At 44.6% G+C, this 18,695-nt stretch overlaps 1 protein-coding gene across 1 annotated transcript in view; it reads left to right on the forward strand.

The window, feature by feature from the left end:
* Positions 1-18,695, forward strand: part of LOC111252563 (EH domain-containing protein 2-like) — a 96,443-nt gene that overhangs the window by 22,122 nt on the left and 55,626 nt on the right. Inside the window, exon 3 of the mRNA XM_022810696.2 lies at positions 824-938. Coding sequence (XP_022666431.1) covers positions 824-938 — 115 coding nt within the window. The remainder of the gene's footprint in view (positions 1-823; positions 939-18,695) is intronic.

Here is an 18,695-nt window from a genome sequence, read left to right on the forward strand (position 1 = left end):
CGCGAACGCCTTACGTGCCTGACCGCTTTGTCATCATAAATCAACAGAGCGTGCGCACTGATTGAAAATTATTATAACCTGGAGCGAAATCTGATCAGGATGGAATAGGTGCATGGCAGGATGATGACAGCTATCGATGTTTCATCGATCTCATAAGGCTGTTAAAAATATGCCAGTTATACAGAAAAGATAGGACAGCTTCTTCTGTAAGCGCGTTTTATAAACTCGTACCTACGAACGTGTCGAAGCTTACAAATACCAACCGCAGACCACTCCTTATGCTTTCCAAAGGCTATCCTAATAGAATCAAGTTTTTAGTTTGTTTTCCCATAGTTCAAATATTGTGTAAAGGCTTCGGATAGTGTAGGGGAAGCCAGAAGCTTAAAACTCGTTTGGTGTCTTCTGTTTTCGAGGCGGATCTCCATATTGGAAATTTTGCTTTTGATACTGAAACTCTATTATTCATTATATAACTTATTATCTTCGCAGTGCCCTCAGCACTTTTCAGCCCGAACTATAATAATTACCCGGCTGATAAATTGGACAATTTTTTTAGTCGAATTGGTGCTATGCTTTTATACCATAGCTGATTTTCCGTAGACCCTCGTAGCAGTATCCTTATAATGCGCACAATATTCCCGATGCCGGAATGTTTCCCTTACTTTTGCTAAGGTAATTAACTTTTCGATATTAGACATTTGCGTTTTAACGTTTAGAGACAAACAGCAGTTGGACTTGGCCAAACGCACATCTGTGTTAAAACGTTGTGGAAGGCATATATCTTCATACAATTCTTATCCATATACTATGTGCCTTCTTTCAGGTCTGCTTGATATCTATCGTCAATTGAACCTACCCAACTTAGAAATCCCTGAGCGAAAAATCAACGTCCTCCTGGTTGGCAATCATTCATCTGGAAAATCGACGTTTATCAACTGGTACGTTTCGTATCGCGAACTGGCACAGCGAACTTTTGTACACACAAATTACAAAGCCTATTTCGAGTAACAAAGATATTACCGCAACGGCAATGCTCTACAGATTTTCTCCTTCCGCAATTTCCACGAAAAACACCTGGCGATATAATACAGTAAACACTATAAAGATGATCTACGTACCATTATCAGGACAGTACCTAGCACATTATGATAAAAATGTAAATACTTCGTAGAATTCTTCCTCTATTAGATAAGCGGATCGCACGGTTGCAGGATCTTCAGCTTCGGTACGGTTTAGGATAATGGAAACAGCAGACCTTCAGTAACAAGCTTTACTTTCATTTGTTTTTAACAAAACGGAATCATCGGGGGTGTCATGTATGTCTCCACATCGAAGTCATCAAAGATGCTGTTTTCTAGGCTGCACGAGTATTAACCGCAACGTTTGGTTAGCGCGGCAAAATAGACCGCAACGTTGTGATTTACGGGCAAGCTTGTTCACGTGGCCTCTCTAAATACGTGCTTCGGCAAAACAAAATGGCAAACTTGAACCGAAAATGCATTGGCCGTCATCGTCGTGTCACGGGTCTACTGCTAGGTAACCCTTAGCGTGATACGTTGGAAATCAGTTCGCCCACATATCCGCTAGTGTCGTCCATAGACAAACGTGAATTGATCTACGTTCCGCGTTCAGTAACGTGGATGATATTTGTAGACATTTTTATTATTAACATGAACAGTATAGAACACTTGTTTCTTATGGAGAGAGGGAGGGGGTAAAAGATCTTAATATGGTTACACTGTACAGCGGAAGATTATGGGCACTTGAGACGTTAATCAAATGAAAACCGCCTTGTGTTTTTTCCCTTATTACAAACTGCAATAACGATGGCCGCTGCTTAAGGAAACAGTAGTGCAATAAATAGACAAAAATTACTTTTTAAAATTGCACTGAAGCCGATTTCGCATTTATATCGCTAAGATTGCAGATACAAACAGTAAGAAAAGTCTTCAAAAGATAGAAAATTATCAAGCCGTATTTAGGGAAACATCATTTCACGTCGAAACTTCATCGTTGTAGATACATTATGTGCGCAACAACTCAATTGAGCTTAGTCATACTGGCTAGCAAAATCTTGGAGAGTCCAATATTTTTGTTGAGATTAAATATGTAAATATCAGGGTGATTATATGTTTCGCGCAGAGGCAGAATTATGTGCTTCGGGAAAGCAGTGCACAAAAAGGTCTTTCCAGAAAACTATAATAAACAAATAACAAAGGCTCATATACTTGGACCTGAAGCGGGCTATGCCTGTATATATGTATCAATTTGTTTTATTGATGGCTGTTCGTGTCGAGTATTCTGCATCATTACTAAGTATTTATTATCGTAATATATGTACAAAGCAAACCTCCTTCACGAATGCTAGCGTCTAAACGTTGCGCGTTGTTTGAACTTACGAGTAGCAGAACTTCCACTTTGCATCATTTTGGACTATCATTTATTTTTCTCATTCTACTGGATGTAGTGCGTGCTACCGATCCCCAGACTTCCGCTGACGGTTGTTGTTCTTGGTGAGTAAGCAACGAAGAACGTGCCCGCCGCCACTCGTACTCGCGTTAGCGTCGCTTCCTGTGTTCGGAACACAGGGTCTGGCGCGCATAGCCAGGCCCCTTGGTCCTCAACAGCTATGCCGTTCCTCGGTTCGTGTCCATATGCCTATTTGCTGGAAGCAAGAGCAGAAGGCGTGGCATCGTAGAGGGCAGGTGTCTAGTCGAATCGAATCGAGTTGGAAGCCACAGCTCACCAAGGAGTGTGGGCTCCAACAAAATCAGCGGGGGGCTCCAGCAGACTTCGCAACTCTCGAACGAGGCCTTGCCTCTATTGCGTCTTCTGCTACGGGAACAAGGCTTGTAGAGGGCGCCTGTATCGGTGGCCGCGTGCGATCTCTAGCATCACTCCCGAACTCCCCATGGCCGTGCTGCTGTACAGGTTTCTTTTATGTATATCTAACCAACCTGTTAACGTACCTTTCTATCAGCCTGTTGGCCCGTTTCCAGTGGTTTCCCAGAGTTCTATCATTACTACTGCTGCGTGCGTTCAACGTTCAGCGTTAGGCGCGTACTGGAGACTACCAACTCAGACAACGATATAGGAGCAGATGGTTCGTTGTCTGCGAATCGCTTCTTTCTATTGAAGGGCCACTTGCTTATTTCCTTTTCCGTCTTTTCTGGCTCTTCCTTCGCCTCGCGTAGCTGACTGAAATACGTTCATGACTCGCTAGTTATGTCCTCTGTGGGTATAATAGCTGAAGAACGTACGATACCGATAGACTATAGTATATTGCTAGCATTTAGTTGGAATGCAGCGGACACAGGACATGCTACCTCCGGGCAGTCAGTGGACAGTTCCTGCCGCCGCTGGTTCTAAGCAACATTGAGCCTCCAGGCGGGCGATCGCTAGACTGAGCCTAGAGCGTCTTGCAGCTACCGCGTTTAGATAGGCTGGCTACCGACTCAGCGTACATCATAACAAAAATTGGACTCGCCCCTACCATGAATAATTGACGAATATGCCACGATCAAAACGGCTGCATCGCCAACCTCAATAGCGGCAACGGCCGGTATTAGCCGCTCGCTCTAGCCCAACGATGGCCAATGTAAGCCGCCAACGCGAACCCTGCTTCTGCTAGAGTATTAGGAAGCGACGTCAAAAGCCAGAAGGCCACGCTAGACTTTATCCCTGGCCCAAACGAAGATTTATCGAGCCTACCCCAGCCTTACGGGAGCCGGTGTCGTTGTGGTGCTCACTATGTTGAGTCACTCATGGCTCGCGCAAACTATGTTTTTAGCGGTCAAGTAGCGCCATCGTGACTGGTACTTAAATCTGGCGTCCAACGGTTGCGGCCTCTACGGTACCTACAATATCATCTCCCCAGTCGCGGGGTCTGTTCTGTGGTTCCCAGAGTGTGTGGCGTGTCCTCATATGAACAAGCAGATCCTTAGAGCGACAGCGGTGGAAACAATGTACGCAAACAATAAACATACCAGCAAAAACGGTCGTAACAGCGACCGAAACACTTTGTAGCTATTGCCCGTTGCTACGATCATATTTCGAGAAGAACGTTGTCTGATCTTGGGGTTCACCGCTTGTATGTGGAACAGCCCTTTTGAGACTGCACGATAAAAGAACTTGCAAATGAAAATACTATAGTTGATCAACGATTATATAAAAACTAAATACAATGAATTTGAAGTAAAACATGGGCCATTCATTCATGCCTGCAACCAACGTATCCCTTTCATAATAAAACGTATATAAAGAGTATACGCTTCTTATTATACAATGATACACTGGCGAATCGTCATGATAATTTAATGTGAAATTACCACTACAAGCTGCTACATGTTCATGAAAAACTCTCTACATAAATACTGAAACCGTTAAGCAGTGCCACCCAGTTTCAGTAGACAAATGCTATAATTTTTGCGGCCATTACTATTCTCTGTATAATCTCGTAGGTGGGTATACGAGTTGGCTTGCTCAGAACAAACGTCGTTATTTACCCCGGAGTAAACACAGCATCCGGCACATACAGTAATACTATTAAGAATTCTTTTAAAACAAAAATTTAAAAAATAACAAAAAAGTTTACATAAGCCGACTACATTCGTTGCAGCCCTTCTCATTTGGACGAATTCGTTTATATAATCAAATTAAGATTGGTCGGATTTTTGTTCTACGGAACCCGAGCTATCCGACACTAGAACTAGCTTGGGTCTGGTGAAAAAGTCTATTTTCTAGTGTACCTTAGCCTGGTGTTTTCTAGCATTTGAATATTCCAGGAAGAAGACGAGAAAGAAACTTCGGCCAACGTTTTCTCTTCTTGAAAGTTGTTTTTTTTATGAGCGTTCCACTACAAAACTGATAGTTAAACTTAGACAGGCGAGTTTAACCATTGTGTCCTTTGTCGCTTTTTCTCTGCTTGGTCGAAAAGTTTTTCGTTGATGTTGATACCCGTACGGAGCCTCATACGTAAACACACACACACACACACACACACACACACACACTCACACACACGCTCACTCACACACACACGCACGCACGCACGCACGCACGCACGCACGCACGCACGCTAGCACAAGTTAAGCTCCGATTCGAGTTAACCAACTGCTGTACGATACATAGCAGAATGCACATCTCTAACCACTAAAAGAAATACGCGTGGTTCGGTCGTCGATCAGTTCGGCGCCGCAAACTTCCCATGTTCGTTCGGGTATGTACTCTAGCGGTATAGATATTGAACGACTTCTGGGAATGACAACAGTTCAACAAATAAAAGGTCGGTAAGACAGCATTAGACAGGGCGACAACGGACGCTGTCGGACACGGTTATAAATAACCATAGCTAAACACGGACGTCGAGAATGTATACACATAATTACACAATTTGAAGATGATTGCAAGAATCGGCAGGGATTCAGAATACGAGCACAATGTAGGAAAGATCGCTGAGTAGTACCAAAAACATGCCATAATCCTGACATAGGAACCCACAGTAAGAATCTTCTTGTGTCTAACTTTACATCCTCTATTTTCGTCAATTTGAAGAAAACCAAGTTAACTAAGATCTGTCCCATTTATTAACGTTAAGCTTCAATATATACGATAGCCTAAACGTATGTAACTTACGTATTGATGCCAGCTGCATTTATCTATCAGTCGCTGTACTATTTACCATAAGCCATCGAAACATGCGTGGATATATATATCTATCGCTAAAAAAACCATTAGGCTTATATAGCGAAGGCGCAAATAACTGACCGGAAAATAATAACTACAATTGAAAAGTTCGGTGTTCGTTCCGCGAGTTGGGTAATTCTTGAAGCCACTTACTCCCTTTTCTATAGTATCTATATGGGATTACCGTTACCACTACTATTATGTAGCTCGCAATATTTGATCACTATTTCTGCAATTTATTACTTGGAAGACTTGACAATACGCTTCGAACCGAATTGTATTGTAGTGATCTTCAGTTTCTTCGTATGAATATCTGCTCTGCCTCTCACTGTATGGGCTGCTGTGGCAGCGGCACTCAGTCTTCTGCTTACTTGTCTTCAATCTAACTACTCCCACCGGTTCTATCTAGCGGAACATTACCTAGATCTATGATGGCATCGGCTATGATTGAGCCCTTGAGACGCTTATCCATCTCTGCCGTCTGCGGTTGCTGTTCCAGGATCCAGTTCCGATGGTGGTACAGGAAGGATAAAAAAAAAAGAGAAAAAAAAAAAAAAAAAAAAAAAAACGCTAGCAGGGTTTTCCCTTCGTTACTGGGCCAGCGACAGCAGCGTCCAACGATAGTTTCATTATAACGCATGGAAGGCGACGAAAATTGGATGAACCCAACATTTGGTTGAATTGATCATAAAAATGGGAAACCAGTTTCCATTCCCGGTCACAAGAACGCTGGACGTTACAATTATACTTATAGAAGATGAGTGGTTATTATAGTGGCCCATATGACTAGGCTTAATTTTGCCGATCAGGTTCACTTGTATAAATACGAACACTAGTAGGCCGCGTCGTATCCTATTATCGATACTGTTCGAGGTAAACACTTGGGCGCGTGTTAACTATTGTTCATTTTGATCTTACGTTATGACATAAAAGTATTGTCTTTTTTCTTGTTTCATAAAGATGTATGCTTATTAGCGTTTGCCCCACGGTCGCGTGGGGTTTCAGTGCAAATGGGAAGCGTCCCAGTTCTTTTCGAACGGGTGAAATATATTTTCCTACAGTCGTGTCTCATACTCGCTGCCAACACTGATCCTAGTCAGTAACTACAATTTACGTTTATGCAAGTTTGCTTTCAAAGGAAACGCGGCTGGTTAGTTATGCTTCGATGGGAGACGATATTGAAGTAATAATACAATTTCAAGGGGCAACTTTAAGGCAGTAAACAGTTTTTATCGCATCATAAAATAATTACGTTTCCAATTGCATGAATTATCTTACTTGTTGAGCATTAAGTCAAATTAAACGTCCTTCGGGATGAACGAAGTCCATTAGAAGCAAAGTTTTGAGAATTACTGTAAGTTACGTCTTACGATACTATTACTATTATTATCATTATATAGCTATTATGTATCTCGATGTACGATACACATTTTGAGGAGGCAGCTGGACATTTTTTTCAATGACCTCAGTGATCGCATTTCTACTGAACTCCCGGCCTTCACACCGATAATCAACAGCAAGGCTGATGCGCAGTCAATGTCCAAGTTTCCGGTAAAGAGTACGATTAGCAAATGATGTACGTTGAGCTTTCAATAGCGGCCTAGTCTTCTCAAGCTATTCTAGTAATTCCGCACTGTTTCGCTGTAGATATATGGTAGTCGGGTCAGACTACGCTTAACAGTGAACCTGCTATATCAAGGAATAGTGTATATAATCAATCTTCTGCTTATTTCCATGATGTCTATAAGTAGGCGAGCATTTGCAGCACTTCAAATAGACCTATTGCAAATGGAACATTTATATAGCTGGAATGTCCTCGATGACCACGAACATAAGGCGCAAGCCCTTATCGGGCTCTTCTTTTGACCGGCGAACAGCTAATCACGATTGCTCCTCGATGAATATCGAATGCACGAATTATTCGACGTATCTTTTCAAGTAGAGGCGGACTCTAGTGAAACCCAGCTGGTTCCAGCGGTGGTCTTCATGTGGCCCAATCTCATATTTTAGATGGAAAGCGACCGTCAGTCAACGAGCGTCGACCTTCGACCAGTGTTTTTCGCCGTCTGTCGAGTTTTACAGCTCATGCGCTCGTATTTCTTCTCGGGGCAATATCCCAACACAGGCTCATCATCGCTTTAGCTCCGTTCGCGGGTTGCATCAGGCCATCAACTTATCTTTTGCATGTACATGTCTATGGGTTAGCCCCGTGGTGACGTGGTTCCCGACAGTGATACTCTGACCGTATAGCAACGTCTTATCCGCATCGGTGACTAGATCCGATTTCCTATTTCGACCCCACGTATCGTTTAGTTCTTACGCATAACGTGTCGTTCAACCCCCTGTCTCTTCTTACCTCGATAATTTTTACCGCAGTCTTTCCCGTGCAGCAGCTCTCGCATTTAGCTAATAATTTGTCGTCTTTTATGATACTATTCGATGTCTATAGCTAACTGTAATTGTCATCATGCTTATTCCTGTTACGTGACTAATGCCAACGCCAGAAGTGGTGTGCGTTCTGATCGGCTCTGGCTGTTCTGTAGTCTATAGGCCTCTACGATGCTGCCTGCTCGATCCAGATTGTTGGGCTTCGTTAGAATGATGAATTCCGGCTGGATTGCCCGTTTTTTGCCCCGCAGTGCCTTTTCCCGCACTCTACCGTAATCAGTCAGTAAAAGTGGCCAACGTGAAAGAATTGGAAGGACTCACTAGATGGTCTGTTGATCCATAGCCTAGCTAGTAAGTCGGTTCGCGTATGAAGCGGTAGTGGATGTAGATGTCTTGCTAGAGGCGATCATGTGTGCTGCTGGTGCCGCTGCTTGTAGCGTTCTCGCTTCGCATTTCTCCGCACGGCAGCGCGTTACTCTTCTCTCAGTTCTTTCTACCCTATGTTTGTGTCTATATGTGTGTTTCTTTTCGACAAAAACAACCATCAGCGGCAATAATAGGAGAGGGAGAACGAGAATCGGGCCCACGTGCTCTTCCGGAGGAGGGAAACGGGGTCTGCCGCATAGTAGGGACAAAGCATGTCCGTTCTTGCACCCATACGACTACTGCCGTCCGTCTTCACTTGCCCACCCCGACGCACTCAAACTGAACGCGTTGGGGGCACAAAGCTGTGGGCAAAGCAGTAGCCTCACCAGCTATGGAAGGCAACACTCCGTTCCTGCTCACTCTTGGCGGCTCACTCGCTCGCCTGAACGAGCGACGAGGGCCCCGATTCCTTGGCCGCCTGCCATTGACGCTGGGCTTCATGGAAAGCCCAAGGGCAGCTCTGCTTTGGATCGCGAGTCTGACTGTTTGCCTGTCGTTGTAGTGGCGGGACGAATGAAGAGGGGCAACCACGAACGGAAGGCCAGACAAGGGGTGCATAGGACTGTTTGTATTGGGATGTGTATAGTGGTCTGTATTGGGGAGATAGGAAGCTCTGTAAAGTAGGTACGCCCACCGAAGACGGCAGAACGGCTTTGGATCGTCACGGGAGAGGAAGAGCTGAATTATTCGAACGAGACGTGCGCAGCCCGCGGCACGTAACAGGCACATACAGACGCATACACTGACGGCCACCTACATGCTATACAGCTGCTGTGCACGCAGTAACAGTAGTAGCTGCTTCAGTAGCTTGCTTTGCTCATCGCACCCGGGCCATGCAATGCTCAAACACGAAACTGCCGCACTTAAGCTAGCTAGCTAGCTAGCTATGGGTTGTGTTTGTAGCTGACCAGCTGGCTGTATGCTTGCTCATTCATTCGCTTACATGTCTAGACTCATTGTGGCCTGGAAAGCTGGTTTGATTTTGCTGCTTCGCTCTATCGTTCTCTTTCCTTTCAGTTTTTGGTTCAGAGTTCTCTGCCCGATACGGCAGAAAAAAGACTCAGTGGCAGCGGTTCCAAAAGGAGCAGCTGCATACTGGCTACTTCAAATACATAGGAACGTTGGGAGGTTAAAGCGGAGTTGGATGAAGCTAACATGCAAGCGACCAGCAGCACGAGCTATTGAGAGACTACACTATCTAACTCGATCACCCATTGGCTTCTACTTGTATGAGACGTGTAAAGGCTTCGGACTGAACGTTTCTACAGTTTTTGCCACCTACCTAGACTGAAGAGGCGCAGAAAACGTGCTAGGGCAACATCAGTAACGAACTTTCAGCACAGAAGAACCAACCTGTCCCTGCGCCTGCCCGTACGAATGTTGAAAGAAAGGTCGAAATAAACGACGCAATATGAAAGGCGAAGAAAAAGTTGGGAGGGACCCTCACACTGATTAAGGTCGAGAAAGAAGAAAAACACAAGGGATAAAATACGCAGACAAAATGAGTAACAGCACTAGTGGTACCCATGGCGAAAAGTAATAATAGTAGCTAAGCATAGACTACAGTAGCGTTTCCCGTCTTCACACCCGGTGCTTACCACACACGACACAGGATAAACTGCGGGGCTCAAGGACACGTAGCAGCAAGCCTACTCTTCATCTGGAAAGGTTTAGCCTTTCACTTAATTCAATCGGTTTGTTGTCTTAGACATCACTGGCGGCCAGCAGGACAATGCGTCCATGTCGGACAAAGAGGCTATGTGAAAAATGAGTTAAAAAAGGGCGGTTATTTTCTGGAAATTTGAACTGGGTCAAATTGGTTCTGCAAGACGTTACTTTTACTAGGTTAAAACAACAACACAGAATGCTGTGATAGACCTGTTTCGCTATTATATGCAAATCGAATCGTCGGCCGTTGTGGCTCAAATACGTAGTTCGACCTTCCTTATTCCTCGTACCTTTAATCATTCCATAAAAATACAAAAGAATGTGTAGTCCTCGGTGAAATAGATCTTGTCCTATTTTTTTTGCTGCATTTGATTTGCTGCTTTTCACAATTTTTTATACGCTCCGGTTATCATTATCTTCTTTCCCCGTATCAGCTAACTTTCGGTAGATTCAATTAACGTATACCGAGGCAGGTTTCAGTGAAATTAGCTAGATTTTGGAACAAAGCAGAAAAAGCTTATTGTTGCTACGTGTTTGATGAGAAAAACGGTATAAATAAAGACATTGAATTTTCTTCGCCTCATTCGTCTTTCATTTTTCTCAAGTACTTTTCTATAGTCTCACGTTTTCCAAGTACTCCTCGGAGTCGGACTTCGAGGTTCCGATATGTGTGCGTGATCTGTAAAATAAGAGCGCATTGGAAGCTGAGCGGGCGCCACAGACTATAAGCTGCCGGCTAGGCACGTTTGAAGGAAATGTGTATCTCTATTATAAAGTCTTGATCCGATGGATCAATCTGTGTCCCTTCACTGAGTGATAGTCGTCAAAGATGTCTCTATGGTTCGGAAGGCTCTTGCTTGATGGGTTGTCTGGATACTTCATGTGCTTGATGTTCTGTGTTCGTTGAATTTTTCGAGTAGTCCATTGTCTACTTGACGTGTTTTTTCTTAGCCTGCGCCTGAATCGAGGCCTGCTCATTGGACAAATAGTGTATAACGTTAGGTAAAATCGGTCGCTTCTGTTCGGTAGGCAGTGGATTTAGGTGCCCAGTTCAGGATTTATTGCTGGAAACTAGAGCACATCTCTGTGTTTGAGTACGCCATATTAAGGGCTAAACTGAATCTGTAGATTCATACGATGTATGCATCGGACTGCTTGCACGCAAAGCAGGTATCTAGTACTAGCGTTAGACATTGCATCAATCATATGACTGATCGCAGCGCAAAATGTGTATACATTCAACCTCACATCTAAACCGCCTCAAATCCTTAAATTTAGTAAGCAACAATGTAATCATTGCTCAATCATGGCTAGGGTAAAGACGCAGGGGTAAAACAATGGCATATGTGGTCAGGGTTTCGATAAAGCTGTTGACATGCTACCAGTACCATTGTCGATGGATGACAAGTAACATATATTCTTATACATCTAAAATCAGAGTTTGGTTTTGTTTGAAACGCATGCATTAGAAGTGGAAGGGTCAACATTTTATGAGTGTACAATGTAAGTAAGTATATACATCGTCGAGCTAGCGGGGTTGTATGCTTGCCTATCAATGTTGCTGCTGCTCCTGCTCCATCATATGTCCCTGAATGTGATAGTTTTTTGGAAGTCCACAGCATTTTTGTTATTGCTGCTGAAAGAGAATACAGAGCCGAGCTTGCAGAAAAAATTGTTCAACTCATGTGATGTAAAAAAAACATCACATGATTTGAACGACTCCTGAAAAAAAACAGTGTACATTGTGCCAGATTCTGGCCGCGCCGGCGCCCGGTTAAGCAACCGGCTCGACGCCCAAGGACGCACAAGGCCACGCCTTTTCTGATTCTTGCCTCCCCAAAGGCTTAGATTTAGAATTGTTTGTGCCGTCGCGGTTGAAAACTGTCCTGAAAACCAAATACTGTCCTATCGGCCTCAAAGCTGAAAAAGCTGTACCTGAAATGGCACCATTTGGCATGCCGTGGCTGAGAATGGTCTCCCGGTGGTTCAACCTTGTTTTGGCCAAAAATCTCCTTCCTGGTATAACGGTTAGCGAGCCATCCCGAACAATGAGCATGTGATGAGCTGGCAGAATCTGCGTTGGCTGTGTAGATACTAAAGGTATGCGTGGGGTACAGCAGGTTCGCAAAAGGATAATTATATGTCCAGCTGACAATAACGAATTGCTCCCAGTAAAAGGATCTTTGGAAGTTATGATATCGCAATCGAAAACAGAACTTAATTCCTATTTTTTTTTCAACTTCTTTTATTGGATCAGACATGCAGGCTGGATGAGGTCAATCCACTTGACTTCACGCCAACAGCTGAACATACAGGATTCTTCTTCTGAATTTTAGCTGGGGATAAGAAAGGTTTGCTATTTTAGGTGGCCAAAGGGAGCCTTTTCAGCTCCTATGAGTTCATAATGCCATCTTGCGCGGAGGGCAAGCATCAATTGTTTATATAGCATTACTTATACATAACCTGCAAAAAAATCCATCAATACGCGTATGTCGACGAAAACAACTAAAGTGTCGCCTAGTTACAGCTGTCGAATAAACCATAAGTTTGCCTAAGTTAATAATGGGAAGAAATAGGTAGATTTACAGTTTGTCTGAAAAGCATTTGTTTCAATAGAACTGTTAAGCTGTACCGTTGTTCCACCTCTACTTTGACTGCAATTAACTTATTGCGTCCCGGGTAGGACGGTCCGGTAAAAACGCCCCCAGGGATCTCAATTCAATACATAGGGGCTAACACTGCTATAGGCCGTGTCACTCAGAAGAAGAATAACGCCTAGGTCGCATGGGCCACTAGCTGGTAACAGCGCTGCTGCCACCGCCGCTTTTCCCGCGGTAGACGCGAGGACTCATCAAGACACCGTCTAATCCCGATTATGGCCCCTGGAGCTTCATTCTCTGCTTTACGCTCTCTTCATTCATCGTTTCATGGGGGACTAAAAAAGAAAAAGAAGAACAAGAAGTAAAAATGGAAGCGAAGAAAGAAAGCTGAAAACGCCGTAAGCCGTCAACCAGCTTATGGGCAGAGTTGAATAGCTTTCAGGGGGCAGGAATAGCAGCGGCAGCAACTGCAGACGCGAGAAAAACTTGGATAAGGCTGTGAAAGAAACACCATAATAGCAGTGGATCCGTACAATGTCTATGACCCTTGTGAATGTAAGTATATATATATATATATATATATATATATATATTAGTGTTCTCCAAAGAATCTTATAATCGACCAGTCAGTCAATCAGTCAGACAGACAGGCAGCGAAGAAGTAACTGTGCAGCAGAGCAGTGTGCTTGGCAGTTCTGTTGTTGTTGTTTCGATCCGAGTGGGTTAACAATCATGTGATATCCACGCACGCATCGGACGACGGTCCGTTTATCTGAGATCGCCGTCTTTCCAGGCCCCTACCGCAGAGATCAAAACATTATCTTTCCTTTTCATTCTCCATTTTCCTCATAGCGCGTTAGCGTTTAGCGCATGTCTGTTTTTACCTCGTTATTTTGTTTGTGTACTCATGTCCCTTGCCATCCACTGTCTTCTTGCGCTCTTCGTCGTGTGTAGAAAAGGCATTCCTTCTTAGAGACTTGAGGGAAAAAGAAAAACTAAAAGAAGGACCGGATTGAATACAAGAAACTGGGAAAAGCGAAAGAAGGAGGAGGAGACAAGGACATGAAGCCTGCAACTTGCCTGCATAGAGGTACAGCCATCGAAGTACGCTGTGTGAAACGCCCCCTTCAGGAGTAAAAGCGTCAGCTAGCGTCGATCAACGCGGCCACCACCATATGCGCTCACCCTGTGAGGGTGTGTATAGTTCTTGGCATTTCAAAGCCAACGATGACAGCAAACAGTCGTCAAGTGAGGGAACTGGAATCCCTAGCTTTAAGCACAACCGCGCCCCTTTTCTCGATCAGCTTTCGTCGACACAGTCGGCCAAAGGACGTCATGGATCAGTTCTTGTTAGCCGCACGATTATATGGCTACCCGACCGTTCGATTCGGTCTAGTTGACGGTACGTTTTCCACGAAGTGACGGCATCGCCGCTACCGTTTTCGCTCGCCACAGCCACCGCCATCGCACGTTGGTCCGCGGGGTGGCGGACGGAATGGAGCGGATACGAGGTAGGGAGAGAAAACAGATTTGGCAAAATTCAGTTTTGCACATTTAAATTTTCTGGCCTATGCTATTCAGCCGGTACATGTATACTAGCCTCACGGTTTTTTTGGTGCCGCTTGACAAACACTGAGAAAGGGAAAGGGACATTGGTTCGCTATGACTGACAGTCCGGCCTGCTAGCACTCTCTACTATCATCGCTGTCGTTCCATTCGTCGTGCGACTCGACAACAGTGCAGCAAACATTAAGCAGCATCGTACAGAAGGGGGCTGGTGCCTTGCCTGGCTTTGGTCGTTTTTAGAGTAGATTTGCAGGAAGTCGTGGCAGAAAGTAAACGAGAGGAGGGCTTATGAGAAGCGGGACCGCAGATGCCCCTGTAGCAATGACTGCAGCCAGCGTCAAACCTATATCATCAGTATCGACATCCCTACCACCAGCATCATACCCCGAAAAACTGCACCAACAAAACCCACGCGGTGATGGCGGCGGCGGCGACGCCGACGACGACAACGACGATAACAACAGTCAACGATTAAAGCAAACGATGATAACGTAAAAATAGAGAATCAGCGTCGGATTGACGAAGTGATCGATCGATTTAGCTAGGGACTGGCTGCCGACCAGCGCTTCTATAGTCCTTGCTATCCTGGAAGCCTCAGGAGCTTAGAGCAAAAACAGTAGCAGAAGCAGCTGGGACACCAGTGGTGGGCAAATTGGAATTCGATAATGACAAAAATAGTAAACATATTTCGTGCGTGTAAATGTTTAAAGGGCGACGCTTTGGCGAAGGGGGTCTGTGCAAAAAAAAACGCAAAGTTGTAATACAAGCGGCGACGGTACGTTATGTAGGCAGTGTTATTCAAGTAACGGAGGCAAAAAAGGAAAAAGAGAATAAACGAAACAACTCTCTTTCAAGGTGTAATAACGTTTCGACTTGCTTTGCTCGTATACGACATGCCTCTGAGGACAACTAACGTTTGTTTGTTTGTTTACCACTTGTCTAGATTGAGGCTGGTATGGCAAAGTCAGCCAGCCACGATGTCCAGCGCTAATCAAGGAGAACTTTGTTGGTCTCCTGCGGTCAATTATCCTTTAGACAAATATTGAGCGTTGGTGCAAATTTTAGTGTCGAGAGACGCGCTAGAGATCAAGACAGATTTTTTAAGGTAGGGATAAAAAGGTGCATTATCAACAATGTTTATCAGTTACAGCAGATATCTAAAAAACCTTGCCTTCCCTGAATCGTTAATCATCTTTTTATATATGTAATTTTTTTAGCTTCATAAGCCGAAATGCTTATAGGAGTCCTTTTACCTATTCGGCTCCTAGGAAGCGAGTAGTTTAAGGTCCTAATTACATGTTCCTAAAGCCTCGTCCTCTCTAATTGGCAGCCAAATAGAGGCTACAGACCACATGTGAAAGGTGGTAAACTATGCAATGGAAATCATAATTCACAGCTATAAATTTCACGCCGTGTTCGGTCTGAAAATCGAAGCCGCCATTGGCTGATGTTGTTGATTAAGGCAAAGCTTGTTTTCTGGTCATCTATCGCATGAGAACTTTCAACAATGGCCGATATAATTGTAAGCTTTATTCTGCTTTGGTGCCTGTAGTGACCGATGCAGTTATGAAGACTGATACAGGTGCTCGACGATAACAAAACAGCCAAAGGCGGAACTGTCCCGTCCAAGACGAATTCTATCTGCATTCACGTCCAACTGAGTTAATACTATTAATAACACTTTACTTCTGCGAAGTTGCAATACTTTGTAAGCACTGGTCCTCTCTGCACACGATCCTGCACACTAATTATGCGTGAGTATGCTAAGGTGATTCGTGTCGATATCACGGCTCCAATTATAGTAAACGGATTAGTTACGCATGCTGATTTTGTTCAGCCGAACATACTATCACACTAAGGTGTGTAACTGTATTCACATACCCATTTGTACCAATGGCCTATGTACACACTTTCGCGGCGCTTCCACACTACGTAACTATACCATATAATTTGTGAATTGCTACAGTAAAACATAGCAAATTTCAAGTGTGTGACTCCGCCTTTCTGGGTTTCCGTTAGCAGCGAGACAGTCAGTCGGGCCCGTTGGCCGACCGACCGACCGACCGACCCCGACCCAGCCAGGGTCTCCATTTTTGTGTTTGCCATATGGGATTCTACTGTACAGTTACGAACCATTTGGATTGCATCGTCGCGGTTGACTGTGCCGTTTGTTGTGATGTTGGATGGATGTTGTTAGGTATTGTGTGGTCTGCAAAACCACCGTTGACAGTATCGTGTCGGCGCACCGTCTGTGTTGGGACGCCGTCGCAATAGAGAGACGAAAATTGTAGTTGGTCTCGCCAGCAGATGGACATATGACCATCGTCATGCTCCATAGACGTACTAGATATTTTAGGGTTTTGGAAGCCAATTTGGGGCTTCTGGCTCTCAGCGGATGTTAGGGTGGAACAAAATAGGACATCGCAAGAGTAAAGTGCGTCGCTTTTAGTGGCAGCGCTCATAGGCGACCAAGCAAACGACTAACCGCCGACTAAGCGGATGAGCGAGCGATTCCGCCGGGTTCAGAGATTCAGAATTAGGGCCTAAGCCTTACTCTTTCCTCTTGTCGAATGAGCTTTGGGGACCACACGGCAGAACGCACGCCATGCGCGTCACATAGCTTGACTCTGTTCCTATTCCGGCCCCCACTTTTGGCCGTCGGACACACCAACACCGTATCCCCATCATCATCACCAGCAGCAGCAGCATCGAAACACAGCTAACTTCGAGGAATACGGTACTGAACGACACTATACGCTGTCTGCCTCAAAGGACGCTCAACCTGCAGTCGCTTTAACAGAATGACGCGACAGGGTACAAATAGACCGACGCAAAATCTTTTGCTGCAAGCGGCCGTCATCACTATCACTAACCTTAGAGATACAGTCGCCGGCCGCCAGTTGTCTGCGCCGGTGCTCGTAGATCTACCTGGAGAAGTTAACAATGAGCTCTCGTAATTCTGCTCCGCTCCCACCTGTCCTTCTCTATACGGATAACTGTCACACAACTGAAGACAAGCATGCTGCTCACAGCCAGCTATGGAACACCGTGCCTCAGAAGACTATAACGTTTTCCATTATATTATAGCTATGTTGGTATCTGTGATGTGTGTACGTTCCGTGCCTATCGACATCGAATACAGAATGCATCACGCAGCCTGCATGACGTGGATAACGAGCCGCGGCGTCCGCCAACACCAGCCACGTTTAACGAGATATAAACACAGCAGCGTCAAGCAAGTGCTAGTCAATGGGAGGGGTAATTGCAAGGTGCGCTACGGAGTGGAGGCTGTTTCGGATATTTTGGGCTTTTCGAGGGCAAGATTAGGCTAGCCATAGAGGGAGCAGGGTGGGCTTCGGATGAGATGAACTGCATAGGTTATGTTGTGTGCAGGGTAACGATGTGTGACTGTCTTTGGCCGTTGTCCGCGTTGGGTGCTGATTCACAGGCGGATGCTTGTCCAGGTTGCGGTTAAGGCCGTCACTGAAGTACACACATTGCGCGACTCCGTATATCAATAAGGTGAATTATTACGGAAATAGCTTGTTTTAATCATACGGCTTGTGTAGTATGTGTTGTGATTTGAACCAGCAAAACTTGAGCTATCAATTAGATTCTTTTCTATCGAGAGCTTCGACCCATTTAGCCGATTCAATAATCGTTATGTTGCTTACTCAAGGATTGAAAATTATCTACGGAATGGGTAATGATCGGCCAACGTTGATTTCTCGAAATCGTGTTGACGTTACAGGTTATCCTTATACCCTCTTTACATTGCTTTTTGTTGCTTACTTTAAAACTCTATTTGAGTTTTACTTTTTGAGTTGACTGTTCTCCTGTGTATTGTAGGTACGTGTTGAGCGCGAGAAATGTCAGACGTGTCAGCGTCTCTTTTAGTTGCTATATTGTAGAAGGAACTGCAGGCTCACGGAGAAACTGGATAGTGACCTTATTATTACGCAAGCTCGAGAAGTGATGCTTTTACGTTTCATTAGCAAGTAGCTTAGCCTGTGATATCGAGTTGCTCACTTGTACTGAGTTGACTATCTGGCATATATGTTTGTATATGATATATATGTTTGACAAATACTTTTAGTTGAAATGTTGGTCTGATTAGCTTCTGAAGTTTGTAGAAACTTGCATGTCGTGTCTACTTCGTTCATGTTAAATTGCTACGCCTCGCATACAGAGACCGCGATAAATACGATCGCGGGCCCAATTGTGTCGTCATTACCAAGCTTGGGATAGCAAACAAGGCTCGGCTTTTTCAAGAAAGTCACTCTACCACTGGCATCAGGGCAAGATCATTCCATTCAGCTATTCAATTGCAACCAGCTTAGCTGTTCACTTATTTTCTTACTA

The sequence above is a fragment of the Varroa destructor genome, unplaced genomic scaffold (genome assembly GCF_002443255.2).
Source record: "Varroa destructor unplaced genomic scaffold, Vdes_3.0 BEIS01000006.1, whole genome shotgun sequence".
Lineage (NCBI taxonomy): Eukaryota > Metazoa > Arthropoda > Arachnida > Mesostigmata > Varroidae > Varroa > Varroa destructor.